Genomic DNA, 25919 nt, shown 5'->3' on the forward strand with positions numbered 1-25919 from the left:
AGGTGAGGTGTGCTGCCCAAGGTCAGCCAGGTCACTGCAGAACCAAGACCTGATCTTCTGCACTAAGTGTCTTGATTCTGGGCTTTAGTGACACTTTAGATACACATTGCTAACTGCTTGGTTTGTTCTAGACAAGCCTCTTTATATTAAAACATAAAAACAACAACAACAAAAACACAAAAAGCAGACAACCAAAAAGCCCTGCCTGGTCTCAGAATGAGCTTTCATAGCTCTTAGGAGAACTGATGATAAGTACAAGCAAGTTAACTGTGAAAGAGAAATAGGGAGGGAGAAGTTGAGACTGTTTAGATAGTTCAGGGGAAAACGTAGGTAGGACTTTAGGTAATATTTTGTTCGATTGAGCTCGTCTCTGTTTGGGGTACGGTATGCGGGGGAGCTGCCTCCCTTCAGGCAATAGCGGCCATCAGCGGGAACTGACTTCCATGTCCCTGCCCCCGAGAGTCTCAGCCAGCCCTGCCATGAGCCAACCTCCTATCGTGTGTACGGTGGCCTGCTTGAGGGCAGAGGGGTCCATCTGCCTTTTGTTTAAGAAACAGCATTTGTTTGTGTTTGTCTTTTGGGGAGTGTATTTATAGGCTCAGACAAGACTAAAAGCCCTGTTTAGTCAAGGCAAAAGTTTTATCTTTGCACAAAGAATGCACTGAGTGGCTGCCTGCGTGGATTCTGAGGGGGAAAAGGCAGTTTATGACTTGTATCTGTTTTTGTCATTATGGATGGCTGCTCCATTTTATAGTTGAGCTGATTATCCCCATAATAGCTTTTCCATGTACCTATAAGCAAGTAATAGGTGAATGCCTTCTTACAAGCATTGGGGTTTTTAGTGTATTTAAGTTGGCACAAAACTTTGTGTTAAATGAAATTCACTTCAGACAGTAATCTATCCCTCAGAGAATGTAGAGTTTTCTCTTTTCAAAAAGACTTTGATCTTAAATAAGTCACCCAAGGGATTTCTTTTTCCAGTCAAGAGGAGGTGCCTTCGCGTTGTCGTATCTGGAGAAATGACTCAAATTCTTGGCAACAGAATTTCTGTTTTATTTTCCTCTGATAACTTTGAGTACTAAAATGGTTCCTTTAGTCTGAGCTCCTTTAGGTTAGAGGCAAGTTTCAGATGCCGAATGACCCATCAGTGACCCATCCTAACTTGGTCATATCTCAGCTATCTGTGGGAAGTGGGCGTGTGCTGGGCGGGGAAGGGAGGGTGGGAGCTGAGTGGTGGCATGAGAATCACATTGGTGACTAGCGTTCCCAGGCTGCCCCACCCGCCCTGTGCAGCCGCCTTGCTTCTGAGGATTCAGTGGACGGGCTTAGCTTTTCCCTTCTTTCCACCCTAATCAGGCAGCTCAGCCAGAAGTCAAAGAGCAGGGCCTACACCACCGAAGCTCTATTTTTGAAACAGAAAGATGGGGAAAATTTTAAACTTTTCTTCACTTCCTAATAGTAGCTCAGTTAAAAGTCAGGGCCTTAAGTCATCTTCTGAGACCAAACATCTCGTTTCAGAGGAATTCACTTCATGGTCCAAAACTGCAGTCTACTTGGTGGGAAAGTATGTCCAGTTGCTAAATTGAAAAGACAGGAAATATTTGTGTCCTCCAAAGAGCAGCAGTTCTCTACCCTGGTGAAAGCACGGTGAGAAGAACAGCCAGTTCAGGCTCTCTTCGGTTGGCCGGTTACCCCAGGGGTGTGGCACTGTAATATCACTCATAGCAGCCCTTGGCCTTTCCTGAAAAACTGACAACCTAAGGCGAGGTGAACTCTAGCCCGATTTTATAAACATCTGAAGGGCAAGTCAGACTCTCTTTTGGCAGTGAGACGTCAAAACACTGCTTGGAAGGTCCTTTCTGTTTGCCTTTATTTTTCTTCCCTATAATTATCTCTCTAAGTCTCTTTCCATTTTGAGGAAAAGCTAAATCAAAGTGTTTCTGAGGAGAAAGAAGGGATTCCTTGGTCGAAACCATGCTTATGGTCAGGAAGGGCTGTGGGTGACAGACCTCGCCTCCTTCATGGAGCAGCTGCTCTGTGTCAGGGGTGGACGAGGTGCCTCCCGTCTGCCTCATTGTCACATGGACCGTGAGAACGGTGTCAGCTCCATTTTATAGGTGAGGAAGGTGGGGCTTGGGATGCCCAGTTACCTTGACCTGACGTTTACTCATGAGTGAGTGTGGGAGCCAGAGATTTTAGAACAAAGTGAGTTTGGGAGTCTGCCTGTATGTCTCCCCAGCCCCTCCGATGTAGTTCTCCACCAAACCCCCAGCTTCAGAGGCAAAATCACAAGCAGTTGGAAACAGCACCATTTCCAAGTACAGCCCAAACAGCTTTCCATTCGTTCCCAAATCTGACATCTCCGTGCTGGGCCTGGATTTTCTAGGCTTTTTGAATCATCATTATCATCTGGGAATCCCTAGCCTCAAACAGGCAAATGGGAAAGACAGCATCTCTTTTTTTCTTTTCTATAAATACCAGTGGGAAAGCCCTCCCGTGCCAGTTCTTAGAACAAGGTAATGTCCTAGTTGGGCTCATGAGGAGGTTGGGGATAAGCTCAAACACTAGGAGCCAAATTGGGGAAGTGAAGGAAAGGGTGAAGAGAAAGTGGCAGAACGCCGCCCCTCCGGTCACTTCCTGTGTCCCCAGCCATGCGGCTCTCTCGCACCTTTGCTCTTTTGCTCATACTTGTCCCTGCGTTTGGAATGCCCTCCTCCCCATCTCTGGCCAGATGGCTCCAAACCTGTAAGGTGTCTAACCCAGACGCCCTGTGCGGTTCTCTCCACTCTGGATTCCCAGGGCGCTTGGTGCTTGCATCGAGGCAGTGACTGCATTTTTCCTTGGAAAGTAACCTTTGTGCACATCTCCCAACAGCCCTCAGCGAACTTCTCACAGTGTCACTTAGGTGTGAGGTGCTGTGGCAGAGGCTTAGGAAAGTAAGACTGAAAGAAACGGTTTTTTGAGGGAGGTGGGACAGGTCAGGCGGACAAGAAGTACTTGTAAGTAGTCGTGGTACAGAGAGAACAAGTTTTGGGGCTGGAATCTGTGTAGAGGTTTCCAGTCCACGAGATAAGGAGCTGTGGGGCCCACAGAAGGAACACTCCATTCTGTTCCTCAAGGAGGCGATGGCCTTGAGCTGAGAGGCACCACACAGGCGTCTGTTTATTCATCTGCATCCCGCAGGAGACTTAAAGCTCCTAGAAGGCAAAGATCTTATCTGTCATCATTTTTATTGCCAGTTTCCCCCGTGACTAACCATAAATAGTTGTTGTAGGAAAAATTGAAGTGATCCAGGTTGTGCCCATATGGACTCTCCTTTATCCAGTCTGTCATTTTCACATGTTGTACATTCAACAAATAGCTGTTAAATAAGTGAAATACCTGCTGGATTTATCTTTATTGTCTGACTATTTTATGGCTTTTATGTGAAATAAACAAGATGCTTTTTAAAAGTTCATGACTTTCCTCCCACACGTAAGCTGAATTACATCCAAAATCACGCTGTATGTGTAGCAATGCAGATAGAAAAGGCGGGTGACTTTTAGGTACCATTTCCACTCTGCCCCTCCCATCCCTCAGGTCTGAGATACTGGCCTGGATCGAATGAGGACAGGTGTGCATTACTGGATCGGGCCGGGCTCTGCTTACGATATAGGAAGGCTTGGGAAACTGACCTTCCTCCAGTCTGTTCATTCATCTTTTTAAAAAAATCCTCACCCAAGGATATTTTTCCATTGATTTTTAGAGAGAGGGAAAGACAGAGAGAAATATTGATGTGTGAGAAACACATCTATTGGTTGCCTCGGCCTGGGAGAAGCCTGCAACCAACGTACATGCCCTTGACCAGAATTGAACCCGGGACCCTTTGGTCCGCAGGCTGACACTCTATCCACTGAGCCAAACCAGCTAGGGCACATCTTTCAATCTAATGAATTAAAATAATATTTATGGGAAATACCTGTTTGCTTTATTAGAGGAAGATATTTAAGTAAACATTTCCTGCAAGCTATTGAATTTATATAAGAAAACATTGTTTTGGAAGCAATAACTTTCCGTGTTTTTGCTGAAATGAAAATTATGCAGAATGTACTTCCAGAAACAGCCCATCGCTTCAGCTTTATGGCCTTTGTGATGTTTCGCAGCAGGAGGCTGTGGCCAGCGGGGTTATTTTTTTACTAGTAACTTGGACATTGGCAAGGAGGATGCCAGTCGGTTCTAAAAGAAGAGCTACTGACAGCTCCTGGGAGCTTTATAGAAATGCAGCCTTGTAGCATGCTCCTGTCCTTGCTTAATTTTCCCCAACGTAGGCGTTAAAGAATGCAGGTGTTGTTAGTTTCACCTGACAGAAGGAGAAACTGAGTCACAGCAAAGGTAACTGACTTCTTTAGAAGAGGCGAGGCCCCGGGCTCCTCTCTACCCCAGCTGTCCCATCGACCTCACTGCTGCTCCAGAAAGCACCCATTTTCCCTCAGGAATTAAATAAAATTATTATTTTACCTTGCAGCGTCCCATGGGGCCAGCAGGGCAGGTGTAATAATCACTTCCTGTTTCGTGGTGGGCCATTCAGTCACACGGATTGAATAGTTTTGCCAAAATCATGGAATCGGGGCTGGCGCCCAGGCCTCCCAGCTAAGCCCGCTGCTGTCCCTGCCAGACAGCGTCCCCTCAGAGGAGCGTCCTGCCGGGGCAGCCAGCTGTGGAAAGGCCTTCCCCGGAGAGGGCCTCACTGTCCCGGCCACGTGCTGGGGGTGTGAGCGGTCGGCCGGACGACCTCAGGGGCCTGCAGACCTCCAGGCTCACGGTCCCGGAGACACGGGGCAGCGGATGGATGCTGTCAGCCTGTCTCGGGGCCTGCCGCCGCCTGCGTGGGCTCTGCGTCCAGTCACACCAGCAGGACGAGTTCGCAGGATTGCCACAGTTCCATGGCAGTTGGCAAGACAAATTAAGGTCTCTTTATGAGGGAGCTATGTGGAGGAGAAAAATCTCAGATTAAACACACGGAAGAATTTGCCACTGTTTTTCTTTAAAAGATAGAACACAATAGTGACCAGTGTCTAACTGAAATTTTATTTTAAAAAAAAAAAAGAGTTCTGTGAGAAACCTTGTTTTAGTAACATTTAATATGGTATCTTAACTCTCTAATCTGTCTTTCCATTGAACCCATCTCGAGTTCTTCCCAAGAGAGGCCCCAACCCTAACACCCTTCCCACTCGTTCCAGCCGAGCGTGGCAGCCACTCGCCCCAGGTCTGGGCCCTCAGCACCGCCTGGTCCTTGAGTGGAAACTCGGGACACAGATCTGGGAAGGAACTCGGAGATCAGCTTTTCGCCCTCTCAGGTTGCAGATGGAGAAACTGAGGCCCAGGAAGGTTCTCACAGCTCATTTGCCTCGGGGCCAGCACAAGAACTCAGGCCTCTGGCTACAGGCCTGCTGTTGTCTTTGAAGTAGAGCCAGCAGCTGTGGGCACCTGCTTCTTGTCCTTCTAGGGGTGAGGGAGAAGGAAGCCGTGGCCACAGCCCTGACGCAGTTAGTGTGCCTCTTCTCAGCATCCTTCATGCGGTTTAGCTCTTTATCCGGGTCTTTATAGGAGACTAGCTCCTGAGGGCCAGGTACTAAGTCATGTCCGCCTTGGTGGTTGTACCTCAAGCCCTGTGTGCAGCATGCAGGAAGCCCTCGTGCAGCAGAGCTGTGTTTTGTGTGAAGGTCGGCTCCCCTGGATGGGGGGGGGGGGGGGGTGCCTCCTTTGAAGCATGTCATCATCCTTCAGCAGAATCTCCTGCACAGAATAAACCCAGGCAAGGGCACCCCATCTGAAAACAAGACAGGATCTCCCCCAAATGTGTGGGGAGGCCCTCCAAAATTAGATTTGGAGGGCAGTTGGTGAGATGGGATAGAGGTAAAATTCTGATAGACACAGTTCTTGGTTGATGCCAAAATGAATGAAACTTTGTTGGTTAAATTGAATTTTTAAAATTTCTTCTAATGTTTATATGATTATCTGCATGTTATCAATTATGATTATTGTCACTGGGCTCCTACAGTCTATGAGTTAAGAGAGAAAGAAAAGGAAAAAGTGGATCTTTTACTAATTTTAATCCAGGGAAGAAGAGGCCACTGGCCACCCCGCAGTGAATCCTGCAAATTTGGGTATGTTCTGTTGCCATCTGTCCAGCAAGCTGGAAAGAACTTGATTATAAGAACACTTTGATCTGAACTTGTGCCTTTTCTGAGTCCTCCTTCAAAAGGAATTAACTGTGCTGCCTCTGGCTGCCATGAACAAAATGATTTCCACGCCGGCCCTGCTGGTGATGGGAGTTCGAGGAGCCACTTTCTTCACAGCCTGGTCACCCTTTCCTCTTGCGTGTCCCAGTGGTGTGCAGGCAAAGGGGCGAGCGAGCCAGCTTCCAGCATGGCGCTGGGGATGCCCTGGCTTCAGGCTGTCACGGTCCTCACTAGAATAGGTGCCTTTTTACTGGAATCTGGAACACTTTAACAAAGCAGCAGACCAAAGGGTGCCTGGCCTGACCCTCCTCCAGGCCAGAATCCTCACCTGCCTTCAAACAGTCAGTCACACAGCGGAGCCCCTCCACTTGCCAGAAAGATTGCAAAGAGTTAACACTTTTGCTTTTTTGGAAAGTTATCTGTGAAGAGTATTAGTTGTTTAATAAAGCGTGCCTGCCCTCCCGGTGAACCCGCTAGTGACTCTGCAGCTGGGGTCATTTCAAGTTCACGCGGTGGACTTTTGACTGCCTTCTGAGTCTGTGAAAACAGTCTGCAGCTCCTGCGGGGATCATTCATTCAGGCCTGTAACACAAAACTATTGCCAATGGGCACCTGCTGGGGCGGCTTCCCAGGAGGGCTGGGAGGGAAGATACCAAACTCATCAGGCATCTGCAGAGATAAGAGCAGCGGGATCCGCTGGGAGCCGGCTAATAGGGCCTGCACTCAGTCCCCACTGCCTGGCCAACAGGCTGTGTCAGAATGGATTAGGGAGCCCGGTCAGGAGAGGATGTGAGCTAATTAAAGGCCTTTTACAAAGAGGAATAGAGGGAGAAAGAGGTGGAGGAGGAGGAGGAGGTGGGGGGAGGGGGAAGAGCAGGAGGAGCGGGGCGCGGGGAAGGTTTGGAGCACATGCCCCAAATTTCCAGCACATTCTTTATTCCTCTCTTTTATCCCTCAAAACAGAAGAAAACAAATGGAAGAGTCTGAACATTTGGTTATGTCTAACCTTAAATTGTCATCCATTCTGCCTGGTGCTTCTTTTAGCTGCTAGTTTTACTGGAATTACATTTATCATCAAAGACGTATTTGGCCACATTTTCCCTGGAGACATTCTGTTCTTGAAACACTGTAGGTCAGCTGCTTGACTTTTGTCCTTTTCCCCACTTTGACACATCTGGGCAGTAAGTGCCTACTTGTGGTGTGTTCCAGGTTTTTCCCTTTGGTTTGGAAAACCCACTTGCCAGCTGTGTGTGTTTGGGGCGGTGGGGTGGGGGGGGCGGGCGGGCGGGGGGTACTTCTAGGAGGAAGAAGTAAATCAATACACCATGATGCTCTTCAGTTTTAGCTGCTGAGGTGGTGGTGTCCTGGTTTGAAATGTCAGAGCACGCACTGTCTTGAAAATGCTGTGTGTTGGTGCATATAGTTCATCTGACAGTCACGCCCTCTTCAGAAGAAAGGTCATCTGTGTTGGTTTACCTGCTCTTTGTGTATTTAGCCTGAAGATTTCCCACCCCCACTCCAGCCAGCGCTGAATGAACTTATTTTATAGATCTCGGGAACTCCAAATCTATGGCATTTTCTTAATCAACCTCCTAATGATACATTTCTACATTTCTTGAAAGCAGTTTTGTTCACACACAAACCCAGAGCCCTAACTATATCATTTCTGATACATTTCACATAAACTTAACTGTGTGCAAAGAAACATTTGGCTTAATCTCGTGCTACATGGTAACAATCCTAGGAAATTCCAATCAAGCCAACAACCTGTTTCCTTCATTCCGGACTGCTGGCTGCTCACTTTGTCTGTGTTCCGATAAGGAGTGACCACAATGTTAATTTTGTATTTCCTTGCCTTTTGTCTCACAAAGTCTGTTGTCCAAGCTGACAGGAGGCTTCTTCACTGTGCAGTCTGTGAAATAGTTACAGCGGAGCAATTAGGTTGACCATGTGGAATATGTTTGTGTACACTAGCTTGAAGTGTTAAAGATGTTAATTACCCTTATTAGCTTTATTCCTCAGTATCGCTGTATAGAAACAGAGGACTGCACACTGAAGGGCGTTTGAATTCGAGCTAGTGGCCGAGTGGGACTTGAAAAATGCTCCTCGCGAGTGTTCACTGACCGCTTCCCCATGGCCACGTACTGTTCTCGTCTCACGCGGATCAGCCTGCTGAGTCCTCACAGTGACCCTAGTCCCACTTCACATACAAGGACGTGGAGGCTCAGAGGAACCGAGCAGCTTGCCCAAGGCTACGAAGAGCCAGGATAGGAACCTGGGTTGTCTGGGTCAGAGCCCGTCGAGTGGGCCTCATTCTTGGACCCTGAGTGATGTCATGTTTGCAGGATTCACTGTGTAAGGCTGTATGCCAAGAGGCTGAAGAGGGTCTGAGTCACAGGTTAGTGCTTTCCTGCAGCATCCTCTGTTGTAGCTCTTTTGTTGATGCTCTGCGCCCTTCCAAGCCACAGTGTAGGCTGAGACCCAGAAAATGCTCTTCCCCGTCCCACACACTTAGTGGTGATTTAACGGGGTTCCAGGCCACATGAGAGCTGTCTGAATATAGACCTGTGTGCAGGAACCATAACCTCATATTCCTCTGTTGTTCATGTGTCTACACAATAAGGCCACAGCAGCATGTGGACAGTTAAAGGTGCCAGGCCCTGTGCTCGGTGCAGGGCAGCAGAGACGAATAAATCAAGTTTCCTCCTCTTCCCCGCCCCGCCACCTCCCCCAAGGGTCTCAGTCTAGCTCAGAGAAGGTCCTGTAACCAATGCTTCAGGGAGAAAGTGTCCCAGGCGCTAGGACAGAAGTCTGGTTCGGTAGGGCAGACCTCTCTACCCAGGGCAAGGGAGGTCTACACAGAGGAAGGAACTCGAAGTCCAAGGAGATAGTTGCCACATGGACAGGATGTGGCGGGGACTAGAGGGCACACGAAGGCAGCCCCAGCGGAGAGGCTCCGTGCAGAGCAGCAGCAGCGGCCCCGGGGCAGAGAGCAGCATCTCCAATTAGCTAATAGTGTCTCCATATAGATAGCAGAAAATCTCCCGCCGAGAGCCAGAGCAGACTGCCTCGGGTTCTGTTAAAGGGGAAGAAGGCATTGGTCTAGCCCAGTGATGGCGAACCTTTTGAGCATTTTGAAAAACCCTAACTTAACTCTGGTGCCGTGTCACATATAGAAATTTTTTGATATTTGCAACCATAGTAAAACAAAGATTTATATTTTTGATATTTATTTTATATATTTAAATGCCACTTAACAAAGAAAAATCAACCAAAAAAATGAGTTCGCATGTCAGAGGTTCACCATCACTGGTCTAGCCCTCTCTTAAACCAGCGGGCTGGCAAGGCAGGAGGAAGTGCGTTTTTGCATAATCTGGAGCACAGTAGATGGAATGTTTGCCATTGAGCTCCAGACCACATTTTGGGAAATTAACTTACCTGACTCCATTCGATCCGTCCATCTAACTGTTTTACCATTTTCTTTAGACAAAGCTAACCTAGAGATGCCCTCGGTTTGAGAGGGAAGAACATATTCTACAGGCATGTGTTTCATAGTTCTTGTACCTCCAGCCTTCCCTTGCCCCATCCTCTCCAAACAGGGAGGTTTTCTCTGAAAATCCCTCCTTTCCTCTTTCCTCTCAAGGCAGGTAACAGTGTTGGGATTTTGAGTCGGATTTTAGTTTTACTTTGTGAATTCAAAGGGGACATTTATTGTGAGAAGCAGTGGCTACTGTTTCTCTACCAGTGTTTAAAGGAAGGCTGTGTCGGTTTCCTGTTGGCTTCTTGGAATTTTGAGCCTTAACAGTCCCCTACACTCAGAATCTCAGGGCAGGTGGGGACAGCTTGGGTCCTTTCACTCTCAAGCCTGCACTTAGTTGGGGCTGCGTGGCAAACGTGTGGACGCCTGCCTCCCACTGCCCACTGCTGCCCGCTGCCCAGGGATGTCTGGCTGTGTTACTGAAGCAGCCCCTGTCTCCACCCTGGCTCCCCTTCTCACGGCAATGCTCTCAACAGCATTGGGAGCCATCCTGTCGAAACATAACTCAGGTTGTGTCATTGTTGGGTTTCTTTTAAGGAACTATCTTCCAACTTTACTTTCTCATCTTGTTCCTTTCTGAAGTTCTGAGGCTCGTTTTCAGTCCCTTCTGCACTCACTCTTCTTTTGCTGATGGGAGGTTGTGGCACTTACCTGAAGATGAAGAAGCGTCAGGGCAATGAACTCCTGTGTTCCCAGGCCTCTGACCCCTTGGGAGACTTAGGTAAGGAAGTTTCAAGATCCTCTGAGAATCCTCTGGCCCGCCCGCCAGCCCATAGGCACGCTGAAGGAGCGATAGTGTGCCACCCGCCTCAGGGAGTCCTTCCTGTCCGTCCTCCTCCTTTTTGCCTGGGACTCTGGAAGGTCCCTGTTCAAGGTCCTGGAGCACTTCCTCCCTAGATGCTGGTCTCAGATACGCCCTTCAGGTCTTTATCGGCAGCCCAGGAGCAAGTGATATCTGGGCTCCTGCTTCTCTGGGAGGTGCTAAAAAATCTCATCAGCTGCCACTAGATATGTTCCTACATTTCCCATTACGTCCGCACGTGTGGGTATTGAGGGATACCATTAGATGTTTTGATGCTTGTCTTGTGTTATTTACTGTGGCACATGCCTCAGAACCTGCAGTCAACAGAAAAATAGGCAGGGGTGGCAATAAGTGTAGAACTAATTTACTTACTTATAAGTATATTTTTATTGATTTCAGAGAGGAAGGGAGAGTGAGAGTGAGATAGAAACATCAACGATGAGAATCATTGATCAGCTGCCTCCTGTATGCCCTCTACTTGGGATTGAGCCGGCAACCCGGGCAATGTGTCCTGACGGGGAATCGAGCCGTGACCTCCTGGTTCATAGGTCAATACTTAACCACCGACCCACTCTGGCTGGGCAACATTACATTTTTGATAACCATCCATATTGATAGCTTTATCTGTAGCTCATGTTTTCACTGCTAGCTAATACTGCATCGTTTGAACATGTCATAATGTGTCTAGTCTATGTTTGGACTGTTTTCCAGTGGTTTGCTCTTATGAACAATGTTGCTGTGACCTTGTTCAAGGCCCTGGAGCACATGCACAAGAGTCTCTCCAAAATACACTTAGGCGCAGAATTATACTGGGTCATTGAGTGTTTATTCGTCCCATTTGTGTGTGTGTGTGTGTGTGTGTGTGTGTAATGGTCAATATTCATTTAGATTTATACGCCTATTTGTCCTGTTATCATTCATTCTTTGCGTATCCATATAGGGTCATTTTTCACAAAAGAACTTTCTTTTGTGGGTCTTTTGCAATGGGTTTTCTCAGGTTGGTTTCCCCCCCGGAAAATATATTTATTTCACCCATATTTTTAAAGATATTTTCACTGAATTTAGAATTCTGGATTGGCAAGTTTCTTTCAGCCCTTTAATGATCCCATTATTGTTCTATTATTTCTGTTGAAAGAGCTGTCAGTATAATTGTCGCTCCTGTGAAGGTGATATGCCTGTTTTCCTTTGACTGCCTATTTTCTGTCTTTAGTTTATAGTAATGTGCCTAGACAGGGTTCTCTGGCTTGGGATTTATAAAGTATCTTGAATTTGTAGCCTGATTCTTGCTACAAATTCTTGGCTAATGTCACTTCAGATACTGCTTCTGCCCTCTTTCTCTCTTTTCCTTCTGTGACTCCAGTTACATGGAAGTTGAACTTTTTTTTTTTTTTTAACCATGTCCCGTATGTCTTTTAAGCTCCTTTCTGTCTTTCACCCCCTTGTTTTTATTCATACCTTGATCTGGATATTTTCTGCTGACTTTTTTTCTAGTTCACTAATCCTCTTTGATACTCTATCCACTCTGCTCTTCAGCCATTTATTAAAATCCTAATTTCAGTTCTCTGGTAAAATTTTCTATCTTTTTATAACTTTTGGAAGATCATTGTATACTATTTTAAACGTTGTATCGAATAGCTCTAATGTCTGGATAACTGCTGAGTGATTTTATGTTTCTTTTTCCCCCTCAGTTTTCAGTCATTTTATTCACTTACATATCTGGTAATTTTTCTTGTATGCTGGACATTGTGTAAAAAAAAAAAAAAAAAAAAAAAATGGGGGTTCTGACTTAGGTTCTTTTTCTCCAGAGAGGATTTGTATTTTTTCTTTCCTTCTGGTGCCCAGTGCTTTGATTTCCTCCCATGTGTACCTCCCCTGCAAAACTTGTTTTCTGAGCTTTTCGTTTGCAGTAAAGGGTATATAACGGCAAGAATTTCCCAGCGGGACTTGTATTTCAGTAAGGATCAAAGGCCGGTATTTAAAGGGAAGAATCTTGAGGAAGGATTATTTTTTTCTGGGGAAGGGCAATGGAAGGGGAGCTAGAGAATCAGACTCAGCTCTTGAGATCATAACAGAGGCCCTTAAGGAAACCTAGTCTTAAAGAATCAGTTCTGTTTAGATCAGAAAATGGGGGAATCTTTCTGATAAGCAAGGGTTAATTAGCTCTCTCTGAAGTAGGAAGTATATTGAACCAGAGCCCCTGTTTTCTATTCTTTCTAGCAATTGCAGGTTTTCTCTTGAAAGCAACACATCAGAATAGTCCCAGTGAGTCACCTTTAGGAAGGGCAGCTGTTGAGCTCAATGAATTGTGTTTTCCTCATTCCAGGACTTGTTTTTTAGGCCTGAAATTTATTAACCTAGGAATGGCTAATTCAGCAGTGAATGGCTAATTCTGCTAAAAAGAAAAAAACAAAAACCAAAAAACCCACCAGATCTGCAGGAAGTAGATGAGTGTGAAGTAGATGGGCTCAGTGTCCTCTCCCAGGTCACCCCTCATAGGGTTGTAAGATGACAGAGGTAGGAATACCCGCTGAAAGGCACCAGGGGCCTCCTGGCAGAGACCAGAGGGTTCTGAGGAGCTACTGGGAAATGGAACTAAGCCAGTTGCATTTTTATTTTAATTTTTTTCTACCTGAAGGTGTGGAAACATTTTCCATTTAAAAAAGAATCTTCTTTTGGCCTTTCACTTGAGCCTTGGATCAAGCCAAGCTCAGGAGAAATGAGACAGGACTTAAGTACCTAGGATCTGATCTGCCTTCCATCCCCTATTGCCCCCCAAAAAGAGGTCCAACCTCCCAGATGCTGAAGACCTGGTCCCAGGCTGTGGTCTCATCTAGCCTTCGTCACGGTTGCTGAGGCATGGCTTCCCTGAACATTACCTAGAATGAAGGGTTGGCCTTTGTATCTTTAGCTCCCTGCCAATGCAGGCTCGTAGGAACAGCACCTTGGTTTCCCCGGGACAGTTTCACTGCTCCCGGATGGCTGGGCGGTGCTGGGAGAGAGAGGAGTGGCAGAGATGGAGAGGCGAGGAGTGGAGGCGGAACTGGGTGCCCTTCCAAGATCGTGTCTTGCGCTAGGAGCACGGTGGTTTGTGCTATTCTCTCCCTGTAGTTTCTGGAGTTTGGTTTGCTTGACCAGACCAGTTCTGATTAATTAAATCTTTTAGCTTTGTGGCTTTGGCACTCCACCTCCTTCAGCAATTCCTCTGCCAGAAGCTGGGGAGGAAGAGCAGACCTCTCCACAGACAGGAGCTCTGGAAATCGCTGGTCTCGGTCCCTGCCCCAGCTGGCCTCCATCTTTCTTCCCAGCCTCATTGGTACATGCGAGTTCTGTGATCAGATGTGTTGTAATTGATCCCCTAATGAATGTTTACAGAACCTCCTCTTTTTCTGGGGCTTTTTCAGGCGGTGACAGTGAGAGCTTGGGGAAGAGAGAGTGGGGAGCCCAGGCTGCATGCCTAAGGGCAAGTCCAGGTGATGGAAGGCGTAAGGTGTCTGATTGGAGTATTGCTCAAGAAGGGGTCAGAGCCTGGCCCTCTTTCTTGTCCAGGGATTGCATGTAATTTCTCAGAAGCTGGGTTATTTACGTACTCCCTCAGCGACCTTCCTTTGTCACCGCCACTGCTTGGGAAAAGAAGGGCATCTTACCTGGTGTCTCTATAAGATTTTTACTGACGTTCAGGAAGGAATTTTCCACGGAGACAATAACAAAAATCATGGTTGGGTTCCCTTTATATATTACCCACTACCATATGTGGGTAATACCTAGCAGACTCTTATTAGAGACTGTTGTGGTCTTTTACGTTTCATCTGCACAACAGTGATAATAACAGAGCCTACCTCATAGGTTTGTTGTGAGGATTAAATGAATTAAATGATTTCCCAACTGTTAAGCCCTTAGAACAGTGCCTGAGACGCAACGTTGCTGACCTATGTTTACAGTTCCAAAGGTCACCTTGTGGCCTTAGCAGTTGGAAGCTTTCCTTTACCAATTTTGCTATTTACTCACCTAAAACTTCTTTTATTTGGACATCCAGTTGGGGAGATTTTTTCCTGAAAATCTTCTCAAGATATTTCAAACCCTTGAAACATATCTGACTTTTTCAGTAAGAAGTTCAGCTTGTACCGGAGCCTGGCATCTGTGCCTGTTCTCAGTGACATCACCCGTCGCCTTTCTTCCCGGCTTTTGGCATTAAAGAGGATATATCTATTCACTTGAAATGCAAAGTCCTTTACAGGAATGAAGTGCTTGTGGCTGGGAACGCGATAAGCCTGAGCTTCTTCTCTGTTGTAAAATGTTTGGTTTCATTTCTAATTTCCGTATTTGGAGATTTTCTTTTGTTATAATTGGCTTCCTTACGCTTCTCGGTTCCAGAATGGGTACAGGCGATTCCTCGGTCACAGGCTGAGACACACACAGCATTCAGCTGGGAGGGAGGGGCAGTGGGACACTCAGAAGAATAGACTTTGCAGTAGTAACCCTTGGCCTGTACACATTCTTTGTGTTTTTCCCAAGTACTTTTAAAACCAAGGCCTCTCTGGATGAGCACGTCTGTGGGTCGTGTTCTCCTGTCTTTAGATGAAGAAGACACCCATCTGAAGAGAATGTATGTGTGTTGCTCACGTTCACCCCGTTGGATCTAGTGACAGAGCCGGGATTGACAGAGCCGGGATTGACAGAGTTGGGATTGAGACTCCTGGCCTCCAAGCCTGTGTGCTTTCCTGGTGTTGAAATAGCTTATCTGCTGAGTCGGGCATTCTGGTGTGACCACCTCACAGGGTTCTTCTTGTTTTTTTTTCTTTCACATCATATTTTATCTCCTGGTTCGGTACTGAGGCGTGGGCCGTGTATGCATAGTGCAAACCTTGTTAGATGGCAAAACTGGAGGTTTCGTGTGGGGTGGGAGGGCTCCCCCACCCCCCCGCCTCGTGTAGCCCTAACTGTGCAGAACCTCCCTCTGACTCTGTCTGCGACTTCGGGGACTTTTCCGCAGCAGGCAGGGAGGCCTGCACCCTCAGCACTGCCCCAACCCCTTCTGCGGAAGGTGTACAAGGCCTCGCTGATGAAGAGCTGGGAGGTGGGGGGACACCATCCCGTCTCCAGATGGGTTTAAAGGTTCATCCTGCACATGATGCTTTCTAATTGACACGGAGGAAACGGGGAAGAGAGGACGTGATTAAGCCATGACACTTGTCTGGAGATGAAAATCAGTCTTCCTGTGGGTGTTCTGCTTATTTCTGTGCTTTTAGCCTCATCGCAGACGCCACCGTGCCCTATTAAAGAAAAAGCAAACCCTGTGCCGAGTGCTTCGCACCACTCCAAGCCTCTATGAATCTGAAACACGTCTGAGTTCACAAGTGGGTCAGAGCAGCAGAGCCTTGCCAGTTCCGCAGGCCTGCGTCCCGGGCTCTGAGAAGAGGACCATCTTGAGGTCTGACTTTGTTGCTTATGTTTAGACCTTGTGCGCTGAGATAATTCTGGGTGGCTTTGGAGGACTTTGTTTCTTAACTGAAACGGAGTGTCTGTTGCCTGATAAGTGTTTATCCGTGAAATAGCAACATGGTGTATGTCTTAGGGCGGGAGGCCTTTAGCTCTCCAGAGAACACCCTCCTCCTCCCCAAAAAAAGCAAGGTCATTGGCATGTTGCTAGAGTAGAATGTCAGTCCGAGCTTGAAAATGTCTTGATTGTTCTCATTCAGAATCTCTTTTCTGGATTTTTTCTCCTTTCTCTGCCTTAAGGGGGCTACATACACAGTCACAACCGAGCAGAACTGAAAACAGACAAACCTGCTCCACATCTACTGGATAGAGATCTGGGGTCCAAAAATGCCTCTTTCTTGCCAAACCTCAAATTGTTCCATGCCTTTTTTAAATGCCCTTTCCCTGCCCCCACCGCCGCCTTCGCCATTTGGCTGAGTGAGGACTGGCTGTTTGGTTTGCCTTGTGTTGGTGACAAATACCCACTGCTCATTGGGTCCCCTTTTCCTTTAACCCCTCCTGGCTCACAAGAATCACAAAAGGGGTTTTCAACATCAAGGCAAAACTCCCTCTCAGCCTCCTTTTGAGCCGTGGCCATGCCGACAACATGAAGCAGAGAAGCGGTGGCATCTTAGCCCCGAGGGACAGGTCCTCCTGACCTGAGGAGGGTGCCTGGCAGAGAGCCAGCACCTGGGAAGCCTCGGAGCTGCCTCCCAGAAGCTCAGCAACATGAGGCCGTGGGTGCCGGACACCGTGCCGAGTCCTTGGCGTCACCTCCCGACCCTCACAGCACTCCTTAGAGGCGAGGATATTTGTTTGTTTGTTTATTTGCAGGTGGGTAAACTGAGGTTCAGGGAAATTAGCAGCTCTCCCCGGGTGCATACTTAGTAAAGGATAGAATGAGAATTTGACTCCTGGGCCCTGATTGATGGAGAGGGGGCAGCCCCCACACAGTTCAGGTCCTCCTCGCTTACAGACACAATATGTAGCTAGCTGGGTTTTGCGAATTTGAATGTTCAGCATAGCTCCTTGTGGGCAGCGCTGAGCAGAGCTGGAGCTGTGCTGGTGGCCGAGACTCGCAGCTGGACAGCCTCAGACTTGGAAGGACACAGACTCTCCTCACACTGCAGGGCCTGTCCCTTCTCCTCCTTTTCCTGTTATACGTGCTCACCGTCTCCCCTGGTGACAAGAAAAGTACCGTCACCAGCAACTCCTCAGTGAGCAAGAATATTAAAGAGGAAATTTCCATTAGGTAAATAACTGTGAAAGAAGAACCCCAGAGAAGGGGGAGAAACTCAAGCCGAGGCTCCCGTTACACTGGCCAAATGCCGCTGGCATCCCAGGCTTGCTGCATATCATAAAAGGGTCAGGAAAACTGATCGGACAGAACAGAGGGACACAGTGTGAATATTTTTCTCTCTCACCACTCCAGCCTCTACTTGAATGTCAGTTTTGTAAAACCATCTGTTCTGAGCCCAGCCCCAAACCCAGCCTAATTTGTAGTGGCTCCGTTTCTCTAGACAATGGGATTATTTTTGGAAGGTGGGGTATTGACACGCACTGTGTGTTGGCGAGGCAGTAGGACTGACATCTTGAAGTTCTTCTGACATTTTTACCCCCTGGCTGAAAATATGGCTTCAGAGAAATCAATGACTTCAGGCTGTGGCCAGAATTCACGAGTGTGGTGTGCTCTGAGCGTCCTCTGGTGAGAGAAGGGGGTGGGGTGCGGAGATCGCTGTTGTCTGCAAATGTAATAGCAGGTTTTCTGAAGGACACTCTGTTCCTTGGAACCTTTCATTTTAGCAAGGACAGTATTCACTTGCAGCCTTAAGGGGTTTTTTTTGGTGTGTGTGTGTTTTGTGGACTTGAAATTGCTACAAAATGAACTATATTGACTTAAGTCTCTGCAAATGGTCCTTCTGGTGTTGAAGTTATGTTTATCCCGAGTAGAGTTACAAATTATCTGCAAATTACCTCCCAATTGCTAGTCCTTTCCCAGTGTGCAAGCCTGGCAGGTGCTCACTGCCCTGGTGCTGTATGCCCCTCCACAGTCATGGAGCCAAATGCCGCATCGCACTTAGTCCTCACAACAGCCACGTGGGATCTGATTGTTCCCATTTTGCACCTGAAGAAATTGACGTTTCAGGCTCCGTGCAAGTGCTTTACGTGTATATCCTTGTAAGTGGATATTCTTTTCCCATTTCGAAGATGAGGAAATGGAGGCTCAAAGAGGTTGTTACTTGTCCATGATCTTACAGTTAATAAATGGCACAGTCAGAATTTGAACTCTGCTATGAATGAATGTCTTTCCATTATGCCACATACATACCTCCTGGCTGAGGTCCTGAAGGCGAGAGGCAGGGACCACTTCTCATTTATGGTTCTCACTTGCTAGCCTGGCACACAGTGGGGTTTGGGGTCGATTGGCTGATGCGTAGCTGGATTGGATTCACTCCTCTCCTGACGAATTCAGCCTTTTCCCTGGGCATGATCTGAATAGCTACCTCCAGCCGTCATTTCCCACTTGGATCATCCACGGACATGCCAGAGGGCATCTGCTCTGAAAACGTTTCGAAATAAGTTCAACGGATGTCTTCCACCGTCACTCCCACGGGATGGGGTAGCTCTCATGAGTTGTCCCTGCTCTGTTTTGACGATCATCTTCAAAGTCAAGGACATGGGTGAAATAACACTGCAGCCTCAGGGAAGACATGCCAGAGGGCAGCATAAAGAGAGCTTACTGGAATCACCTCCCTCTCCAGCCCAAGCTGTCACCCTGTCTTTGAGGGAGAAATAAGATACTCGGTGTGATTTGCTTTCCCACTGAGGTGGGAGTGAGAGATAGAATTAAGGATGACTAAGTGCTCCCACAGCGAGAGAGACGGCCACAGGCTCTGTGGTGCCCGGATTCAGCACTCAGAAGCCCCAGCGGCTGGCCCCAGGCCCGGGCTTTAACCACAGGACCCTTCACCAGGCTGGCTTCAGTTTAGTTCCTATAAAATGGCTCTTTTCGTAAAATCTGATTAGCCTCTCATCATTCTGGGTTTGGTTGAGTTGTGGATTTTAACATCTTCCTATATTTTCTGAGTTCTCAAAGCCACATTTCTAGGGGTGAAGATTTTATCTTTTAAATATATTTTTTATTGATTTCAGAGAGGAAGGGAGAGCGAGTGAGAGATAGAAACATCAATAATGAAGAGAATCAATGATCGGCCACCTCCTACATGCCCGACACTGGGGATTGAGCCGTGACCTCCTGGTTCATAGGTCAATGCTCAAACACAGAGCCACGCCAGCAGGGCAGGGGTGCAGATTTTATAATCACTTCCTGTTGGTGTCTTTGTATCCTTAGCTTTTACTCAAAAGTGACAAAGGACAAGTTCAGCTGGCTTGCATGAGTAATTTCTTTACAGACAGAGGCATAGGAATTCAGCTGGGAGACAGAGAGTGAGTTGACTAGATTGTAGGCACCTTGCCACGGTAAAGGTGGGCACCCGAGAAGCAAGCACATGGAAGAACCAGCATTTAAGGGGAGAGTGCTCTCTTGGGCCCCCTCATCTCTTCCTCCTGAGGCCAGAGTGGTTTCTGTAGAGAACCCAGGACCAGACCATGCTGGGGGCCGAGGCGGCTGCAGGGGAATCTGTTGGCAATTAGGCTTTTGGCCCAGGCTCACTCATAAACCTTGGGTGTTAGGCTTGCTTTATTGATGGGGGGTGCTGGAGAGGGGCTGGTATAGGGCAGTTTGCCTAGATTATTCTCCCATATTCTCTCTAGGGGGCAGGGGGCAGTATATTGGCATTTTTAACTTCTTCCTAGTCAGTTGCTGGAATAGGTAGATGGGACTTCGCTTCATATCTCTTCCAATGAAATCTCTCTCTTCAAGCAAATTGGGAGTTTAAGGAGAATGGGAATAAGACCCTGGGAGGAGCCTGCACTTCTGAGGACAGTGCTTTCCCTTCACACCCCCCCCCCGACCCCCCCTCCCCCACCCAAGGCATCCTGGAGGCCCTGTTGTCCGAGCTCAGAGTGAAGAACACTGGCACCTGCAGAATTCACGAACATGGCAGGGGCTCTTTGGGCCTTTCCAGAAACAAGGGTCATATTTCCCTCTCCTTTTGCAGTTCCCGGGTGCTCCCAGTTTGCGGCTCCTGCTCCTGCTGCTGGCTGTCCACGGGGGGGGAGGTGGGGGTCTTACCGAGACTGCCCTCTTTGGGACTAGGACCAGGCTGCCCTCTGTTCCCACCCTCCACCCGCAGGAGCACCTAGGCCGGCGCTGGCCCAGTGTACGTGCTTGATAAAGATATTCTAACTCGGATCATAGGTCACACGCTGTCAGAGCTGGAAAGGGCTTTGGAAACAGCCGAGTCCAGCACTAATTTTGCAGATGGTGCCACTCCAGAAGCTCACTCCGCAAAGGGCTGGTGGTTGCTTTCTCCTTAGTTATGGTCAATCCTAATGCAAATGACCATCATTCTACATCTTTGAAAGGCGTCCTTCAGGTGATGCAGGGTGTTTCTCCTGGGACTAGTCGTGACTGGTGATAACAGTAAGAACGCTGACTCGATGCCACACCCCGAGCCACGGCCACCTGGTAGTGTCGGTGCTATCACTGCTCTCCAGGTGCCAAGAGGGGCCCAGGGCAGGCTCCTCACTCGGGGTCATGTAGCCGCCAGAATGGTTGAGAGAGGACTAGGATCTGTTTTGGTCAGATGCCCAGGCCCCTGGCTCTTAGATGGGGTTCCTGACTAAAACCCCCACTTAGTGATTCACAGCGCTGGCTTCACAAACATTCCAGGGGGTCTTCATCCGAAAGGAAATTGTAAAATTCATTTCCATTTACTTGAAGTTCTCTAATTAGAGGTGACAGAGAAGGGAAGGCAAAAAGCAACTAATGATAGGGATTGCCTCTCTAGCAAGGTTGTTAATCACTGCCCTAGAGCATAAAGGCATCTGGGCCGAGTGAAGGAAAGGGGTGCTCCCACGTCCTGCTGCAGGGACCACTGCTTCCCGTGGAATTGCTGCTCCTGCCTCCAGTCCCTCTTCTTACCCAGAACGCCCCTTCCCCTGTCACTGGCATCTAGAAGCCTAGGACTGAGGGCGTCCAGGGCAGATCTGTGTGAGCCCTCTCCCGACCACAGTGTGGCAGGCCTCCCGGTGACCACCCAGCATCCTGGGTCTTCGGGGCAGGCTGTTTGCCTCACGTCTTCCCACTGCGCTTTATATCTGAGCAACATTCCTGTGTGTTTTCTAAAAGGTTAGTCCTGGGTCATTGGCACTTACACCACTTGTTTTGGTAGATCCTTCCCGAGAAGGTTAATTATATATTTGATATCCTTCCCTTTTTATGCCTGAACGATGAGGCTAAGTACCCTGTGGTTTATTAACTGTCACTTTAAACCTTTTCGAATTGTCTTGTGACAAAACAGACTTTTATGTCCTTTTTATCCAGCTTTGATGAATGGGACAGCTTCTCTGGTTAAAATAGGCCAGGATAAATAAAATCTCCTCTGATTGGTGGGGATGGAGTTGACATGGGAAGCCATGAGTTCAAATGTGCCATTGAATAAAAGGTGACCTACCCTGTGAACTTTTACATATACTTCTCTTTCTTCTTTTGACAAATGGGGCCAGCACCTAGGCATTCGGTAATTACTGAATAAGTGAAAGAAACGGCATTACTTAAGGGCATTTGATTGCTCTAAAAATTTTGATGCCAAACCCTAAAGCAAAATTTGCAACATTTCCTATTTGGTATCCCACTGATTGTTAGAGCAGAGAGCCTCTGTTCTTTAACATTAGGGAACCCCAAAGCTTCCCTCTCCTTCCCCAGGCCATTTAGACCTTTACTTTTTGGTAAGTTTGCAGTAGAATCAAGGAAGGTAAATGTCATGATGGATTGTCAGTGTTGTTTGCAGGCCATGTGTCCGCCTGTAAGCGTCCCATGCTTGAGAACCACTCTCCTGGGACACACAGTATACATAATTCAGCAGTTTATCTCTCCCTCACTTGGTATTCACTGAATTCCAGCGAGGAGCAAGGAGGGCATTTATTTTAAACTAGAGGCCCGGTGCATGAAATTCATGCACTGGGGGTGTTGTCCCTCAGCCCAGCCTGCAGCCTCTCCAGTCTGGGACATCCCTCTCACAATCCGGGCCTGCTGGCTCCCAACCGCTCACCTGCCTGCCTGATTGCTCCTAACCGTTTCTGCCTACCAGCCTGATCACTCCCTAACCACTCCCCTGCCAGCCTGATCAATGCCTAACTGCTCCCCTGCTGGGCCAATCACCCCCAACTGCCCTCCCCTGCCGGCCTGATTGCCCCCAACTGCCCTCCCCTGCCAGCCCAGTTGCCCCTAACTGCCTTCCCCTGCCGGCCCAGTCACCCTTTAACTGCCCTCCCCTGCAGGCCTGGTTCCCCCCCAACTACCCTCCACTGCAGGTCTGGTCGCCTCTAACTGCCCTCCCCTGCCAGCCATCTTGTGGCTGTGAGCACTGCCATCTCTGAGGGCATGGCAGTCAATTAGCATATTCCCTCCTTATTGGCTGTGGGTGCCACCATCTTTGCGATGGCATGAGGGTCAATTAGCATATTCCCTCTTTATTAGATAGGATAATTAAAGTAACAAAAATTCTGCTACGGGTTTAAAACTCTTCTCCTTCTGTTTTTAATTCATTGCAGTTTGCGGGGACCTTGTCGGATGGCTTAGGAAAGACGATGGACAACCGGCATCAGTCAGAGCGGGAGTACATCAGATACCACGCAGCCACCAGTGGCGAGCACCTGGTGGCCGGCATCCACGGCCTGGCCCACGGTAAGTCGCCTGCTGTTGGCTGTAGGACAGTGGCTCTTCTGCCACAGTCCTCGGGGGTGCCTGTTCAGCCATCCGACTGCCAGCGGGAAAAGAGAGCCGACAACAGTGTCAATCCTGGCTTGGCATCGTGGTCCGGTAGCCGTCCAAGCTCTCTTGTTTTATTCCCCTTAAAATTGCTACCAACCGTGAGAGCTCTTCATTTATTTTCAAAGTGTCGTGCACACGACCATTCCTTCCTGCGCTCTGGCTTCTGTTCCCAAGGTGTCACCAGGTGTGAGCAACAAAACCACTTTGTATCATATGGATCTGCTGCTTCTAGACTTGCCCTCTGCGTTCTGAGCATTCCTTCCACAGAGAGTGAGGTGTGAACCTGGCCCCCAGGTCTGTGGGCCAGATGTTTCTGACTCTTGTGTAAATACCCATTCTCTGAATTAGTTTGAATTCTGACTTTTAATACTTTAATTCTGACTCATTTGCCTTTTGTTGTATTTTTCTCAAAACTTCTTGGCATGGTGTTCGTCAAGGCCCTTGGAAATATTAACTCAGCCACCTTTCCCGACCATTGTCCCCCCAGCCACCCCGGCCTCCTACTGCTTCCTGTGCCTCACGTTCCTCTGCCCTCCCTTCCTCTGCCTCACTTCATTGCCTCTCAAAACCCTGTTCAGCCTGTCCCAACTCAAAGGACATTTGCCCCGCTCCACTGTCCCCAGTTAGAGTTAATGATAATTAGCGCACACAGGGAGGGCGTGGTTGTGTATGTAGCCAGCTGTGTGCATCTTGCTTCCCTGATAGGCTGTGAGGCCAGGAGAGCAGGAAGACCACTTTGAATTCACCTTTGTACTGGCTATCTCACATGACACCTGGCATGGAGCTCATGTTTAGTAATGGTTACTAAAGTGAACTGTTTGTACCAGATTACTAGAAATAGTCTGAAGCTACCAGAAAGCCATGTCAAGACTGAGAAGTTTTAATTATCAGCATTTGAAAGAAGGAGGAGGAATATCAATAATAAAAAATCATGTGTCTCTTTGTGTTTAGGAGAGTTTTTGTTTATCAGCTTCCTAAGGGCGAGGTTTGGATTAAAATGCCTTTCTTTCCCTAAGCCTGCCCAACTGGAAAGGGAGCGTTCCCCAAGGAGACATCAAGCTAGAAGTAAAACTTGGCTGAAATTAATCTGTTTATGTGCTTTAAAAGTTGCTTATTGGGCAATCCTTGGCATTAGAGGTTTAATCCTTCTTTCTAGTAACTGCAGTGACAGTGCATTGGACTAATAGAGGACTTTTTTAATGAACATAAAATGCTTTGCTGTGCATTATCGCCTCTATTTACCCAGCATCCTTGGGATGCAGAGAGAGAGCATGGCTGTCCTCACTTTTTCAATGGACACACCAGTGTGCTGAGAAAACGGGGAATCGTTTCAAGGTCGCCAACTCCCCTCCAAGCAGGGGTCGTTAGGTACTATGTACAGCACCTTCAGAGCACAGGCTGTGCATTCTGAGGCGAGGAACCAGCGGCCTCATCCAAGGGCGACCCGTGGAGCATAGCCAAGAGCGAGACCCTCCTTTCACCGGTAACAGCCCCTTGGTGTAAAGCGGGGATCATGCTCAGTTCTGTCTGCAGGTCCTGCTTGGCCAGGCTCACTCATATCCTGTCTGCATGAACTTGGTTCAGAAGGACGGGAAAGGGAGATTGCCTCACTGGGGCGAATGCACCAGAATCCAGAAGCGCTGTGCATTGTTAGTACATTCTCACCCAAGCAGTTTCCTTTACCAATTTGTCTCACTAGAGCTGAGGTGTCCAGAGAGCTTCCTCACACCCCCATCGTCACCAGGTAAACATCCTGTGAGTGTCCCTGGCACAGGACCCGGAAATGCTCCCTGGACGGGGCCCGCTTCCCCTGCAAGGCCATGTCCTCTTCAGCCCCGGCCAACTTCTGGCCACTGTGGAGCCTCTTTAAGGTCATTGCTGTCATCTCTCAAAATGTTTGGAATATCTTTTTGACCTTGACTAATCTTTCAAACTCGCTCCCTTGAGGTTGCCGCTGGCTCTGGCAGCTTTTTAAGGATGCCCTTCATCAGGCTTTGTCATTACGCTGGTCGCCTACACCTGCTTTCAGCCACATGTGCCACAGCTTTTACCCCATTTCAAACGTTTGGCGGTGCTGGCAAGTCACACAGTGTTCTTTGAAAACTGAGGATCTGTATTTAGTTATCTCTCTGCCTGTTATTTTATGGGACCCCAAGTCTCCCCAAGAGCCCTAGTTTCTTGTCTCTAGATTTAATTCCACTGTCTACATCCTCTCCATAGCCCATATGCTGCCCAAGCTCTGGAGTTGAAAAGTACCACTTTTAAACTCTTAGCTTTTCTTTGGTTTTTAAAACTGGAACCTGCTTTACTTCTGACGAATATATAATATACATTCTCTGACTCCAAACTGAAGAGGCAGATCTGCTGGTTCTCCATCTTGAGTTGGCCTGCCTGTGGCCTGTCAAGAGACTGAGAGAACACCCCTGAGTTACCTCGCCAGGTGCATGGAACTGAGGGGTTTGGCTTTAAATGCTGTTGCTTTTGTTCTTGGCCCAGTTACAAATAGCCCTTGTCTTTTTTGCTAGGTATCATTGGTGGATTGACCAGTGTTATAACCTCAACAGTGGAAGGTGTGAAAACAGAAGGGGGTGTCAGCGGTTTCATATCTGGCCTTGGGAAAGGGCTTGTTGGCACTGTAACCAAGCCAGTGGCAGGCGCCCTGGATTTTGCATCAGAAACAGCCCAGGCGGTGAGAGACACAGCCACACTTAGTGGCCCCAGGTCAGTGATCGTGGGGGGAGTGGCTTTTGCAATTTCCAGCCCAGATCTGCTGCCTCTCTTAGTCCATCCTGCTATGTTTCATCGGCTTTAATGATATGATTTTTCAATATCTGATTACACACAACTGAGATTTCTGACTTGCCTAATATAAATACATGAAAAGAAGGCACAAAAATCTGGCATGCACTCTTGCAGATCCACATCTACGTCTGTATCTGTATTTACTGGATACACACTCACAATGTTGTTTTTCTTCTCTAGAGG

General features: G+C 48.0%; 1 protein-coding gene across 12 annotated transcripts in view; it reads left to right on the forward strand.

The window, feature by feature from the left end:
* Positions 1–25919, forward strand: part of VPS13D (vacuolar protein sorting 13 homolog D) — a 221325-nt gene that overhangs the window by 151086 nt on the left and 44320 nt on the right. For 10 of the 12 annotated variants that reach the window (XR_004973974.1, XM_036348853.1, XM_036348857.1 and 7 more), the window contains 2 exons: positions 22715–22847; positions 25460–25655. Coding sequence is in view for 11 of the 12 variants with exons in the window: in XM_036348853.1 (XP_036204746.1) it covers positions 22715–22847; positions 25460–25655 (329 nt within the window). In the remaining variant the exon portion in view is untranslated. The remainder of the gene's footprint in view (positions 1–22714; positions 22848–25459; positions 25656–25919) is intronic. The other 2 variants (XM_036348863.1, XM_036348864.1) reach the window with 1 other exon arrangement.

Source organism: Myotis myotis, unplaced genomic scaffold (genome assembly GCF_014108235.1).
Source record: "Myotis myotis isolate mMyoMyo1 unplaced genomic scaffold, mMyoMyo1.p scaffold_m19_p_2, whole genome shotgun sequence".
Taxonomy (NCBI): Eukaryota; Metazoa; Chordata; class Mammalia; order Chiroptera; family Vespertilionidae; genus Myotis; species Myotis myotis.